At 48.9% G+C, this 15,190-nt stretch overlaps 4 protein-coding genes across 4 annotated transcripts; 3 read left to right on the top strand and 1 right to left on the bottom strand.

Moving 5' to 3' along the window:
• Positions 1-624: 624 nt before the first annotated feature.
• Positions 625-2,589, top strand: N0V89_005170 (uncharacterized protein; the record flags this gene model as incomplete). Its single annotated transcript, XM_056213948.1, has 2 exons — positions 625-855; positions 913-2,589. The coding sequence occupies 2 exons, from the start codon at positions 625-627 to the stop codon at positions 2,587-2,589; spliced, it is 1,908 nt and encodes a 635-aa protein (XP_056071215.1).
• Positions 2,590-4,469: 1,880 nt separating this feature from the next.
• Positions 4,470-5,672, bottom strand: N0V89_005171 (uncharacterized protein; the record flags this gene model as incomplete). The annotated part of the gene is made up of 1 exon (XM_056213949.1): positions 4,470-5,672. One exon carries the CDS (start codon positions 5,670-5,672, stop codon positions 4,470-4,472), a length of 1,203 nt encoding a protein of 400 aa, XP_056071216.1.
• Positions 5,673-11,111: 5,439 nt separating this feature from the next.
• Positions 11,112-11,609, top strand: N0V89_005172 (uncharacterized protein; the record flags this gene model as incomplete). The annotated part of the gene is made up of 1 exon (XM_056213950.1): positions 11,112-11,609. One exon carries the CDS (start codon positions 11,112-11,114, stop codon positions 11,607-11,609), a length of 498 nt encoding a protein of 165 aa, XP_056071217.1.
• A 1,223-nt stretch (positions 11,610-12,832) lies between these two features.
• Positions 12,833-14,038, top strand: N0V89_005173 (uncharacterized protein; the record flags this gene model as incomplete). The annotated part of the gene is made up of 1 exon (XM_056213951.1): positions 12,833-14,038. The coding sequence occupies one exon, from the start codon at positions 12,833-12,835 to the stop codon at positions 14,036-14,038; it is 1,206 nt and encodes a 401-aa protein (XP_056071218.1).
• Positions 14,039-15,190: the final 1,152 nt, after the last annotated feature.

A 15,190-nucleotide genomic window follows, 5' to 3' on the forward strand; every position in this document is an offset into this window, starting at 1 on the left:
GGTTGAGGCGAATCGTCGCGTGCGTCGATCCAGGCGCGCGGAGATACTTATGAGAGATGCTACAGAGGGAGATTTTTGTACTTGTATGCGGAGTAAATGTAGAGACGAGGTGAATAGGTGTAGGTGTACGCTGTTGGTAACCTAGTTTGGTAGGGGGTGCAGAGAGACTCGGCTTAGAGGATAGGATGTGAGAGAGCGTGGTTTAGGGCACTCCAGAGCTGAGCTCTACGTCAGAGGGCGGTTGCGCGCTAGGCTCATGCAGGGCGCGTGGGGGCTCACTTGCCTGCGGCCCTCCATCACTCATACAATGCATTTCCTTTTACAGCACAGACCTTATGAACACAATGATACCAAATCACATGCGCCACTGTGCCCTCATAGAGAGCACAGCCACCACTGTGAGACCTCGCCGAACAATTGCAGCTGAAATGGCTCATTTGACACGAGGGCCAGCCCTTATCACAGCCTGCCCAGGTGTCGCATGGAATAATAAACCGCCCGGTCTTCCACACCGACCAGGCTGCACACGGTTGCCTGACAGCCTGATTCTTAAGAAGTGATAGAAAAGACGGCCCGATCCTTTGGTTCCTTCTATCCCGGTCCAAATCCTTTTTCTTCATCAGCATGAACGAATCAGGATTGACGAAATTTTTGACACCGCTCGGTCAAGGCTCATCATGGGCAGCCAAGTGTGTGCGCCGCCTGTTGGAAGCTGACAACCTCACGGAGATCGCCCAAGGCTTCGTTACCCAGAACGGCTACAAGCCTGTCAAACTGGCAAAGGGCGTATGGGATGCATGGGGTATCGATGTGGAGACTTGTCAGACGTATTGCGGCAGGCAGAATTTCCCTATGGTATGCCCGGCGACTGGACAACTTCGTGCAGACTGGACACATGCTAAAACATTGCAGGTCTTCAATTTCCCGATCTTCACGTCCGGTGTGACCAACTACCTACTCCCATGGCTGGGCCTAACTGCTCAATTGCCCTACGAGACGGGTTCCGTATCCGGGAACTTTGAGAGCTTTTGTCTCGCTGTGGGAAGCCCGATGCTGACGACGTTCTCTCTGATGTCCACGACCCTCAACGCGCATTCTACGTCGAAGGTTTTCAAGGCCAAATTCTATGGGAAAACGAAGCACAAGATGACAGAGGCAGTAAACGCGGCCGAGTACTTCCTCTGTGGGTCCCAGCAGTCGCCTGTCAGGATACAGGAGGATCAATTCCACCAGATGTTCAACGAAGAACCGGCAAAGCTCCGTGATCGATGGGTCATTGCGCAACAACGTCTCCATAATACCCGGCGGCAGTATACATTCTCACTTGTAGCCCAGACCTCATTCGCCGTCATTGCGTGGATTCTCACCATTATCGGATCCTACGTCACGTCGCTTGGTCAGCCTTCGGAAGCTCTTTTGCTTTCATCCGGTACGCTCTGGACCTGGCTGATACCGGTTGTACTAGGCTGGATGGCCGCCGGGGTGCAATCTCGGGAGAACTCGGTCCGGGACGCGATCCAAGGGGAAGTGAACTCTGGAGAGACTACGCCTATGAAGGCACTTGAAGCCAGGTCGGGCTTCCTGAATCACCCAGACCAGGTGTTCGAAGCACTCTTGGGAGACGTCCAGGGTGACGAGAAGCTGCAGGGCCCGGCTTTTAATTATGCGCGCATCTTGACATATCCGAAGCTGCGCAACAGAGTCGTCAGTGCCTTTGAAGACAAGATTCCTTCCTTGAGCCAACCACCCTTGGAAGGAATCCCTCTCGATCCTATCGATCCGGCTACAGAGGCTCAACACTTGCAGGTAGATAAAGAGATCCACAAACAAGATTCAGCCCGAAGCTCAGCCCTCGACTCAACCACAGCCGCATCACAGGCATCTTCGACCGGATACCAAAACCCCCGTCACACGAACACAAACCAGCTCGAAACAGCCCCAGCAATCATCCCTCCAAGCGCCCATGCTCCGTACATGACCTGGCACGAAGTCAGCTCAAGTTCCGACTGGATAAAAAACTTCCTCATCTCCAACTTCGTAGCCGTCATCCTCCAATGGGGCGTCACCGGCTCCGCAGTAGTCATAGCCTACCTGACCGAAGTCAAGGGCCTCGGATGCCGCTCAGGAAGCTACCTCCTCTACGGCATCTTCGCCACCTCCGCCCACATCTTACTCCTCGCATCAGTCTTCCTCTCCCACCACGCCATGCTAATGTACCAAACGCAATTCCAAACTCAAACAGACCCCCAGCCCGCGACCGCCCCCACCCCCTCGCGCAGCGCTCAACACGAGCTCTTCTGCATCCTCGCCGTCCTCACGCGGTACCTAGGAAAATCCATCGTCGTCATCAACGCCCTCTGGATAATTCTAAGTTCCATCTTCGAACTCATCGGCTTCTACGAGAGCTGCTGGTGCACCGGCAGCGTACTAGGGCTGGGCAAAAAAGCGTGGGTCGTGCTCTTCGTGAGCGGCGATACGATGAGGGAAGACGCGGAGCCGTCGTGGATCGGTGGGCTGGCGATGAGTCTGCTTACGATGGGGCTTACGTACTTGTTGACGAAGTCGTATTCGTGGGGACGGAAGAATTGACGCTGGGGCAGGGGGCGCAGGCAGAGATTACTTGGCTGTCGGGCGTTGCTCTGGAAGTGGTTATATGGTAGCTCTGTGGTTGACAGCGGTTGTGTACAATCCCGAGTGGTTTCATTCAACGGATACAACCCGATTCAGTCTGCTGTGTGCGACTTACTCATGCGTAAACACAAACATCCTCCCCAGGATTTCTTGATAGCACCATCTCCTACCAGTGCCATCTCACCAATGTGATTGCCCAATACAACATACCCTTCTCAGCTCCCAAAGCCCCAACTTTACTCTCGCCAAGCCAGCTATCCTGAAACAAGGCCACGCCACATTGGAGTGCGATGCCAAACGTTTAGTACGTGTTTGAACGAGAATCACATGGAACGCAGATCTAATGGGAGACATGGAGCCGTACAGCCGCTTGCTTGGACCGCTATGGTCAACCCCTCATGTGGCTTGACCGACACCTTCAGTGACATATTTCTAGATGTCTTTGCAATAGAAAAACTTGAACGCACCGGAAAGGTGGTGTGGAACTACGGAGGTCGGTCACGGAGAGTGGTAACTGATAAATTATAGCCCAACTAACTACACTATACGCGTACGCCGTTGTAGCACCATGCCACTACACCATATCTAAGAACAGAAGAACAGCATCCGATCTTTTCTACTCTCCAGCTCCGCCTAACCCCTCATACGAATTCAATGATTCTCCCTTCTTGTGCTCTAGCCAGGGCAAGGCCTTTGATCTGATCGGCACTTCATTCTTGTTCGGGCTTTAGCAGGTGGGGCCGACTGGGCATTGTGGCCTGGATCGAGAAGTCGAAGTCGGCTCTTTCGGTGGTTGACGAAATTGATAGTGGGGAAGTCATCGTAATGGACCCCTAAGAATACGCTCTCGTGCGTCACATCGGAAACGGCGACCAGAATACTTCCGGCTGCGCCAAATTGCCTCCTAAGCAAAGCTCCATGTCTCCAAAAAAAGGTCTCCGTTTCATCGTCCACCACCGAGGAATATTGGCAGAAACGAAGCCGCGAAGAACGTGTCGTTGTGGAGGAGGGTCTAATCGGCTTCCTTCAGCGTGTATCGTGCATCGTGCACCATTGTCGTCGTTGGGTGAGAAGCGTCGAAAAGTACGTGGATAAGAGTTTCTGTACTACCAACATGCGTATCGTCTATCCTTGGTTAGCACACGGTACCTAGAGTTCTGTATATGTACCATACCATAAATAACTACGCAATAAGCTCCTTGGTCGCGACGATGGGCAAGCTGGAAGTGAGGATCGGCGATACCGGCCGGCCTGCTCGTGGGAAAAGGCCTAAACAAAAGAACAGCAACGTGTCTCAATCTCCTTGCCTGGCCAACGTACAAGGCGGTCCTGAGCTATGTAGTCATCACCTCTCTTGCTAGCCTAGGTGTTGCCACACTAGTTTCCAGGGACCACCGGCGAGGAGGTAAGAGTAGGATTTTGGCCCCCGTGTTTTTCGATTTGAGGTGAAGAAAAACGCAAGAGTCTTCAAAGCTCGAGCAAAAAACAACCGCCCAGCATGGGCGCGAAAAAAATAATGTGCACAATCAGCAAACAGACAGCGCCATGATGCCACTCACTTGGACACTACCCCAGCACCTAGTAGGAGGTCAGGAAGTCGGGCCCCTGTCGTTACTCAGTCCGAGGAAAAACACGCTCCGAGTCTCGTTGTTGTTGTCTGATCTGCGTGAGGAGGTGATGTCCGAACAAGTCGGAATTTGCATGCACCAAATCATCGGTGATCATGTGCCGAGAAAACTCGAAGGAGTTGTCGCGCTGTCTTTCCGGAGCCTTTTGTAACGATGGGTGCCTGATTCTTGTTCAGTGTCCAATGTTCAGAAATGGGCCCGAGTGGTAGGTCAGTATGCACCATCACTATTGTCGACCGACCCGTCTCGAGACGGACCCCAATCCTGACGATGTTCCCACGTATCCTCAATCCACTGTTGAACAAATTCCCCAGGTGGATCGGAATCATCGTCGTCGTCGAAGTCGTCCTCCTTCCACCCCGCCGCGCCTGACATCGCAAGGATGCGCTGGAGATGCCACTGCAACTCCAAGAGGCCCGGGTCTGGAAGGGGTTTGTTAACCGGGTCGTCGGTCGTCATAGTGAATATTTTGCCGCTGACAAGCCGGGTTGGAACGCCGTTGTCCAGATAACATAGGTATTGTCCATGTCCGGAATCTGTCAGGCCTCGAGAGGACATGGGTAGCTCTAAAAGATCTACCGTTGCTCTTGAATCGCGGACCTGTCTCTTGAGCCAGTGGAACTCTAGTTCGAGTTGAGTTTTGTCGGCCGTTATGCGTACAGGTCGCAGCGCGAAGGCACCTTCTGTGTGAAAATTGTGCAGGCTCGCAGTGAAGGTGATCATGTTCTCGACCGTCTCAGTTCCGTGTGGTGTACCGTTATCGTGGAATATTTTGGCGTGCCAGGCGTCCACCTTGTCCTTGGGCCAAAACAACCTCAGAACCCCCCAAAAATTGGCCACACGATCCGTACTTTGCGCTCCAAAAGCACACCATGGGTAGATATGGCATGCTTGGGCCGCACTCATCTTGGAGATAACACAGAGGTTACCGTCTCTTTCTTTGCTGCGCTTGGCGATCCCAACGTCACGCCTAACGCTGCCCTCTGGGGCACCCAGTGGTTTTCCTGACCTAGTTCTTGTCTCGGAGGTCGGCATCTGGGAGCGGTGCGATGGAGACTCAGATAAGGCATTGTTGGAGAAAGCCTTGGAATGCGTGCGCTTCGGTGCTGGTGTAGTGTCCTCCGTCATCCTTTCCTCTGGTCTCTGTTTCCAAAGTCGCAGGGCGTCTTTAACTTTTGAAGAGCAGGTTGTTATGCTACCTTCCTTCATCGTATTCCACGAGAATCCGCTATGGGTGATTTGCTTGACTAGCTCCAGGTCGGCGACTTGAAGGAACGCCCATATCGAAGGTGGAATCTTGGTGTCCAGTCGAGTAGCAGCATCCTGAAAAACTTGTCTGCGCTCAGTACTGCGCTCGGAAAAGCGTTCGACGTCCTGCTCTGGGCAACAATCGGTCCAGGAGGGAGTAGACATGATGACAGTGTTGTCGCTGAAGTATACAACAGGATAATAATGATAACAAGAGTATTTCGAAAGAGTAATAGTCGAGACAGCTTCTATAGCGGTGCTGTATGTTGGGCAATCGAAATACTGTTGTTGTTGAGGAAGAAGGGAATCTGGGCAGTGACGCAAGATGTTTATCTCCTGTAAGTAGCTGCCAGAGTTAAGGCTCCAAATGTTAATGCAAGAAAGAACGCCCTGAAATTTTAAAGCAGGAATACCTTCCTGAGCTTAACAATAAGAAGGACCGTCCCAGCACCTGAAGGTGCGACCATGGTTAGCAACAGCGCCTATCCCCACTCGTCCCCATTCAACAACATTATTCTACCAACATAAGCTCCCACAAAGGAGCCCCTAATTTCAAATGTACAGTACTCCGCGTTTTTCCTGGGATAGGAAATACACGAGTCGAAAGTATTGAGACTTTTGTTCTCAGTCTGTACATAACAGTCTGCATTTCGCCAATGTAAGGGAGATATGATGGAATTTTGCTCATTTTTGCTGCAAGCCAAAGAGAATAACTGGCCTACCAAACGTGATTAACTTGATTCATTAAAGATGTATGCTCAAAGTACCAGAGCAACATAGTTGCGCCGCAAAATACCATCACACACAGTCACCATCTGTCCTCGTCTGTTAAAAAGTCGTGGTTAAAGCCAGATTGAAATTCTCCCCAATTGGCCCACAGGATATTATCCTTGACTGTTGCCCTGACGTGTGTTAACAGAATCTCGTCCCAACAGTATGTGTGTAATTGCAGCTCAAAGCTTCGCAGGCGCAGTAATTTCTGCTTTTGCTTGCAAGCTTCCAAGATCTCATGAAACTTGAGAAGCTGGTATGATAACTCCTTTAAGGCAACTTCAGAGTCTTCATCTTCGTTAAACAGTTCTTCCTTTATGTGCATAATTCCATCCAGCTTCATGAAAACGATAGATCGAACATGGCTTGGATCATCAATGAAGGTATAGTCCCTGTGGGCATTCTAGCGTGCAAAATGGTGCCTAGGCTTGCGGGTACAAGCTAAAATAAGGCTCAGTACTTACATTCTATTCCGATCCCGTGTTTGTCCAATGTGTGGCCAATATATTCGTTCTAGGGAGACAGAGCAGTGGAACCAAGGATTAAAGACGATTTGCTCAACACAGCTACCAAAAACACGATCAACGATGCTAACAAGACTAAAATCGTGAGTATGAAGTTAGCTGAGACATTCCTACTTCGTACTGGGACGTCACGTACTGATCTGCAGAATTGAAGCCTCGAGGACCGTCCTTCGCGTTGGTGATCATCACTGTCGTCGGCTGCAAAACATGGTCGCGGATCTCAACTCCACTATCGCTGGACTCCATGGTGTAGTGCAAATCCACAATATCGACTCGTTTGCGGCAGAAATCGGTTGCATGAGACCGCGCCTCCGAACAGACTGTGGCCATAGGTAAACGATTTACCAGGGTCTGAAACTCATTCACACGAAGGCGTAGTTTCCATCCATCTTCGTTAACGTATACCCTAAGAGGCTGTCTTTCTATACTCTGTGGTAGGTTGTCGTAGCCAACAAAAGCTTGTCGTAGGCGCTCGGTAGCACCCGGGGCTGTGCAGGAGTTTGGGGAGCCATCAGCCATACTAGAGTTGACGGTCACTATATTGGTCCAGATCGGATGGTCAGGCCATTGCCAAAGTAAGTGGATCTTACTTACTGTTGATATTGAACAGCAGCGACCGCTGACCATACCATATCCCGTAGCTCACGCGGGAGTTGCGTGACGGTGATGGCTGACATGTTGCGCGTGGGACGTTGTATAAAAATGGAAGACTTGCTAAGCAGATAACACTTTGAAAATTTATACTAGCCGTAGTTGCAGTGAAGCGGGGAGGGGGGGGTATGATATCTTCATCCACCGACGATATCCTGGGGCGAAAAGCGCGTGTCAAGTTTCGGGGTTGTATTTGCTGATACACGCCAAATAGGTAGAGAAGAAGCTCAGTAGGTGGGGCAGAGTTATGTTTGGTGACAATCGCCACACTAATCGGATACGGTTAGTCGGGTCACTACCGTACGAGGATCCAGGGCTTGATCACAATATCACGAAGGAATAGCCACTTGATAAGCATCTAATAGCTAGGCGCGCTTTATAAACGAGTACCATTTACCGAGATAACTCAACATCGAGGTAGCCAGGTATTTCTAACTCACAGATTCGGGATGGCGCGCTAGCGCAAAAATGTGCTCCAAAAATTGAACGCTTCGTCGACCGTTCATGCTATGCCGGCCCGACATCGTAGTCATTTAGTATTCCATCACGGCCATAGCCCTTGAATATATTCCCGGCACGAAAGGACGACTTATGCGCGCAGTCTCGGAAACCGATAGATATACCGCGTGAAGAGGCCAAAACGTTGTCTACCGAATGCGTAAAACGCACTGGTGGTGGAATGTCTACACTTTGATCGGACTTGCATGCTCGGGCTAATATAGTAATTGATTGCATGTGAGTGAGTGTGCCGCATGAGTTCTGCTCTATGTGTGCGGCGTAGCAAGCACAATTTGGCCACAATTCCACATTTTCAGTGCATCGGACATCACGACACAGTTGCCTTAATCGATGCTCACACCCCCAAGATTGCCCCCTCAATGACGGACTCACCGGAACTGGCGAATAAACAAAATTCCACTGTGCGGTTTCTGATTGGGAAATTAGACTACGGACAAATACCTCATGAGGCAATGTCTTATTCCAGGCACGGGGCATTCCACACATTAATAAGAACCCGGAAGGTTGCGTAGGGCGTATACTCAGGAAGATTTTGGAGAATAACGATGCGCTCACCCAGCAGAATCGTGTCACCAGGTACTGTAGGAGTCCGCATATAAGGATTGGATAGGATATGTACTAGATAATTAAAAACGAAGAATTATGTGAAAAAGCGGAGCTGTAGGTTTCCTATTATTTCCTATTATTTCCTATTATTTCCTATTATTTCCTATTATTTCCTATTATTTCCTATGTAGTATCCAGTATTACTCTTCTCGTGTGTGCAAGTCTCTGCGTTAGGATATAAGTAATCAGAAACATGGTAGTGTGAAGTGATGGAGGTAGTCGATAAGGTTGGCGTCGACGTTCCGTGGTTCAGTAGAGGTTTGTAATCCCAACACTGAGCACAAAGTCAAATTCATGCTAATCATGGAACTTAGAAAGATTTCACAGGCCCAGGATCTCTCTAAATTACAAGACAAGCAAACCCGCTATTCCAAAACTCGAGATACGTTGGGAAACTTTGTGAAGCAAATTACTTGTTTGACTTGCTTATTTGCAAACAAGTCAAACAAACTAATCAAATTGATTTACTTGTTGACAAGTCTGCCCATATGCCTCTGTAGAGGATCCGGACCAGGAATGGATCTAGGGTGGCCAGCGCCGATACACCCGCAGTTTTGTATTGTCGTTTCTTACACCTTTCCAACCCGCCCTCAACAAAACGATGGCCTAACCTCAGCCTAGCACCCGCACGGGATCTTTTGGGCTTGGGATTCCCAGGGTAGCTTAAAAAAGAGGGCTGATGCTAAGCGTAGCTTCCTACTGGTGGTACAGAGTGGCTGCTGACGTGGCAGTGGCTGCGTATGTCCAGGGTGGGCAGGTCCATCGAGCACGACCAATTCCTGATAAGGATCAAGTGAGAGAGTAGACATGATGCGATAAGAAGAGTTGGACCGCTACTTGGAAAGGAGAGACCAAATACTTGATTTTGCGAGAAAGATGGGTAGAATAGAGATACGGGTTGATAGAAATCGCTGTAATTGTCTAACGAAGAACAAAGACGGTCTGAATTGGACTATTGGACTATGAGTACCCTCCTTCGCAGCTCGTAGAGACAGAGGCTTTTGCACGGAACAGGCAATATGATGTGGAGTGTGACGAGAAAAATGACTCACAGGTACAAGGAGGCGCCCAATAAGGCAGAAAAGAGAGGCTAGAGGTGGCCGAGTAAAAGGGCAAGCGGGGCAGTCATGCAAGGCGTAGCAGTGCTCTATTGGCTAACAAGTCTCCAATGAAGTTGTTTGACAAGGCTGTGTACCAAATGCGAAGAAGCTCGTATTAATTAAGTTTTGGCGCACAAATCGTGCTTATTCTGGTGTAACCCTAAATCTCAACAGAAACGAGCCCCTTCTTACTGCGTGTATTTAATCTCGACCAAGCCCAGACAATCCCCCTTTTTTCCTGTGCTCAAAGCAATAATTTTCCCTTGGAATTTGAGATCTTGCTGGTGTCCTCAAATCACGTCACTACCTCGTGTCCAGATCAAGCTTTATTCCAATATTCACCACTACTAACGCTTATATTAATCCAGGCCAAGTACAACTTTGACAACATCTCTCTGAAACTCATCAATTTAGCTAATATAGTATCTAGACACACACCATTTTCTATTTTATAAGTTGGAAGTTCAAGTTGTTATTAGCAAGCTAGCGGTAAGTACCCTTAAGCGTCTTCCTGATTTAATTCACTTTCCTAACAAATCTATACAGGTGCCTTTGATTTTATCTCGCTGTCTGTTCGACCATGCCTATAACTATACAGAAGACTGGGATGGTTACGACGATTATAGCGCCATTTGATCCGACTGGATCGTTTGCTGTGATAAGTGGAACGATTGGGTTTAGCCAAGCTACTTTGTGGGCATGCAAAGTATGTAAGAAAAAATATCATACCGTAAAGGAACGACTGCATTAGATGAGATGTAGAATCCTGACTGTCGGTAATGCTGAAGGCAGCAACGCACCTTGGCATTTGGATTAAGCTAGCCGATATATTTTCCGTCCACGTATACCCCAAATCGTCGCCCCATATAGTATTGCGATTTGCTTACAAGCTACTTCTGCTACTTTACTGGTCTACTGTTCTGCCGTTCTACTGTGATGTTTGCTTATTGAGCCTATAAAATAGCTGCTCGGTCAAGCGCTGCCTTGATACTCTTACTAAACTGTTTGTTAGCATTAACTTGTACACGCTTTCTTGAGTGTGTAGACTTTGCGCTTTCTAATTGGTGTTTATGCCGTTGATTTTCAGCTTGCAATAGCACTGCCTGAGTATTTGCTGCACGCGGATGTTGCGAAACGTCTTAAACATCAAGCGCCCAGCGTTGACGTTGCCTGTCTCGCCTGGCGGACAGGTCGCGACGACGACTACATGGCTATTAATGGAGTTGTAGACTTAGGTATTCTCATCGTGGTGCGTGTCATAGGACGGGGTGCTTTACTCCTCGTCGAGCATCAGACGAGCAGGCAGTAGCTCAAGGTCAGCGACGGCGCAGATCTACGCGACGTGCTAGTCGTCGCAGGTGCGCTGCCTGTGTCTGGCGGGCATTGTCTTGGAACGCAAGTACAGTACCTTCCTCCACAGCGGACCGGGAATTATGCAGCTGTGGACTGCGAACGGCCCAGACTGGGTGTATCACGACGAGACTAAGAAGATCACTGGCAGTCTCTCCCACGCAAGCGAGCCCAACGAGCGTCTCGCCCTTGCCATTGCGAAGGATGGCGATAGATATATCTTCGTGTATACCGCAGATTCCCGGCGTGATAGATTGACCATGAGAGGGTGGAGAAACATGATTTTGAAGTGGTTCGAAATCTGGCTGAGGATGGAAGTATATGATCTAAAGCAGCTTATCAACCTGGACGGCGGAACGAGTATCAATGTAGTTTGGAAAGCGAATGGCAAGCCGCCCAAAAGGATAGCCCGAGGCTCTGTTCGGGACACTCTACCTGGCTCGAAGCCTACCCATACAGACCCGATAAAGGCTGCCAATCTGCTCTTGTTTTCTACATCGTCACTAGCTGGCGAAATGGCTGGTATTGAGAAAAGCGGAAGCGAGGACGAAAAAGTGGTACCAGGACCAGCAGGCAAGTAGTGGTGCAGAGAGCCCCGGAGGCACTTAGCTTTACACTTGGAAGACGTTGTCTATCTCAGGGAGTTCGGTTCCAATTCAATTTGTTTGTGTCTTTAGTTGTACGCCTAGAATTGTTCCGAAAAGATTTGTTAACAGCATTCTGTTTCTATGGTGTCTTCTTTTTAAAGTGCTGTTACCCTGCTGATATTCGAGGACGACGCCATGCCCGTCATGCTATAGGGCGCTGCGTATAAGTCCCCAGAGCTAATGCCATATTTGTTCGCTTCCTAGATGAAAATGCCCATCTATTCACTAAGAAGCTCCACTCGTATCCATGGGTCTGCCTTGCTATACAAGCCCCAAGTGATCGAGGAGATCGGTAGATGCCGCTTGACGCTCGGGACCTCGGCAAGAGATTTGGAGAGATAACAGGTTAGCTCGAGGTCGTAGAGCAATTGCGATGTTGGGGCGATTTTGACCCGCGTTTTTTGGTCCCTTGGTATACCCAGTATGGTCTTAAAAAAATAGAAGGCCTTATAGGACAGATGTATGATATAAAGCCGTGGTAGGTGGCATGTGCGGATATGAAATAAACAGGTTTTGTGTTTTCCTGCGGTCGCTAGGCAGCCTTTGACGGCCCCGCAAAAAGGTCACTCGATTTGGGGGCAATATCTAACGGTATTATTGGTTATATCGGGACTCTGTGATGAATTATGAATTCCTGCATTTCCTCCGGCAGGCCTAAAGCAAGTATGTATAGTATAGCGCGCATTAAGCGATACTTGTGATTTTGGTACTCTCATGTTGGGGTTGCCTTGACCCAGACCCGTGGAGGTTGATGTCGACGTTCTATGGTTCAACTGCGGTTTGTAATCCCAACACTCAGCACCAAGTCTGCTAATTATAAGACCTGAAAAGATATAAGAAGCCCGGATCTCTCCAAAAATTACCAGGAAAAAATATTGACTATTCCAAAACTCGAGGTACGTTTCGAAATTTCGGGAAGCAAGTTGCAAGCTTTACAGCTTGAACGAAAAACCTGAGCTTTCTGCAGAGTTCGAGTCTGCGATAAGTGCGCACCACGACGAAACCCATCAGAAGTATAGTCAGAACACGAGGGCCTGGATACCATCAGTTGCTCTCTGCCTAAGAAAGAGTCAAAGCCTGCGGCGATGGAAACCCCGACTTTAGCTTGCCCGGCTGATGGTAGCCCCAGATGTATCATGGACACAGAGCTCGCTCCAATGATGGCGACACCTCGCGCGAGTAGTGCCTTTGGAGGTAGGATGAAGAAGGTGCTACAGCGAATATGGGCTGGCGCCAAGAGATATCGTAAAGCCATGAGAACCGCTCAGATGATGGAGCACTCTGATATACCGCCTCCTCCTTATACCAGATTTATCGAAGATGTCGTTGAAGAGGCTCTTATTCGAAAGTCCAATAAAGGCACGGGCTTGAAAACCACCGAAGATCTTGTTTCGAAGCCCAACACAAATGCTGTTCCAAAGCTCAGCGAGGACACCGTTTCCAAACCCACCAGCAGTAGCGATCAGAAGCCCATCGAGAAAACTGTGATCAGGTCTACCCCTATATCTCAATTGGAACGTGATTACAGTGCCTTCGCCTATCCACGATTGATTCTGCTGACCGAGAATAAACTCGACACGGTAAAGCTTCTCCGTTCAATTCTCGTGTTCGTCATGTTCATCACATTCCATGCCGAACTCGACATAATCAGTACAGATACCGGCCGCTTGTTTCCTTGGAATACCACCATAACCACAAGGACAGATGCCGACCCCTCAAAATTCTTCCATTGGGATGTCTTCGAAATAACGTATGACGTCTGCACTCTTGTACGGTATCTTGAACAACAATTAAGGGACAACCGGTGGTTCAGTGTCCGCCGAGAGCATAAAGACTTGATAACCAAGCTTGTTCTGAAGCCAGCAGAGAGTCTGATGATACAGGCCGATTATGTTCTGGAGATCTTAGGGACTTTCGAGCAAGACGGGTTTGTCGGCGATTCTATCGATTACTATACACTTGTCGATTACTGGAAGAGACAGAAGCCGCAAAATCTGCCGAGGTCGCCGTCTAGTATACTAGATTTAGGGGATACACTGGCATCGCATGCTTCTTTGATTGTTTCGTTGAATCTGCAGGATGAGCAACAATCTGAGTTGGAAAATTCCATGGCAAAGTACATTGAGAAAAGGAACCTAAATAAGATTCAGATGTCTGAAACACTGAAGCAGACAACATTGGAGGAGCTGAAATACCGTCCGCACGGTATCTGTTGCTGGCCGATTAGGGATGGATATATAGACTTGTTCCGAATGCTTGGGAAGGTTGATGGTTCTTGTTGGAGAGATGTTCTCAAGCTGGAACGAGAGAGGAGAAGGGATCAAAGCGAGCTGCCTCCTCGTGCAATAGGTATAACTCTTTGACTACGGAGGCGCTCCTGAGACCTCGACAAGTCACTGGTCATACGCGTGACTTCACCAAGCACCTTTTATGCCCTTCAACCTTCCGCAGCACGTCACAGCGACATCGTCGTTACTGCCTAATAGTGTTGAAATGCGACTAGACCTAGCAAAGTTCACGATGCTCAATTATCCTCACAATCTTATCCGAACTTGCGGATGTTGCGCGCTTGATATCTGACAACGACACAGAGGAGGCATGCAATGTTCTGAGATCATAACATCGAAGGGAGAATTTTTTCATTGAAGCGAGATTTCAAATGGAAGTCTCAAACTGCAGGCAAGAACGTGAAATGCTTCAGCTGTGCTGGGTTATGTATGCATCAATTGTCAAATGTTTTCACATACGACCATAGGACACTGAAAACTAGGCTTCCCGTCCGCTCAGCCATATATAAGCAGTGTACCGGCGGATTAGTAGTTGCGTGGGTGACCAGCAGCGAATACCCGCTGTTGTATGTTTTTGTTTGCTTGATTTTTGGTCTTTGCTCGAATTGGTGTGGTGTTGAAGCGATGTGGAGCGCGGAGAATTTTTCGGCTCCCTTCCGGACCGAAAGGAACTTCAAGCCATCCAACGGCCTTCTTGGTGTCTATGTAGCTACACTTCGACTTTCAATGTCGTGCTCGGCGGATCTTTTGTCGTTGAAAGTTCTCTTCTGGACCTTTTTTTTTGTTCCGAGGAGCCCTAGCGTATGCTGTGAGTTTTCGACCATTCAATTCACTGTATTGTATCAACAAAAGTCACAGGAGGTAGATCCGACAGTCATCGAACCAATGGAATATAAGATCTGAAAGATTACTCTTGAAAGGACAGCCTTCCTGCTTGGTCAAGTGATCAAGACCTTCACCTCTCTGTACCGTTTAACGCCCAGTCGAACAACTACAACATATCGGATCTACGCGCAGTACCAGCCCGAACTAGGCATTTCGAATCGACGATTTAGCGCTTCGGATCGAAAATCTGGAGAAGTCCATACCAAGTTTTTTTCATCCACCCGCGCTTGCACAAGTGCCATGCATACGGTTCGCATTCGCAATCGGTCTAATCCCCTCGTATGCCCAAATACCCCCGATCGACCATGTAGAACTTAATCTTGCCCCAAACCTTGCTAATCA

The sequence above is a fragment of the Didymosphaeria variabile genome, assembly GCF_027946475.1.
Source record: "Didymosphaeria variabile strain IMI 356815 chromosome Unknown scaffold_4, whole genome shotgun sequence".
NCBI classification, from domain to species: Eukaryota; Fungi; Ascomycota; class Dothideomycetes; order Pleosporales; family Didymosphaeriaceae; genus Didymosphaeria; species Didymosphaeria variabile.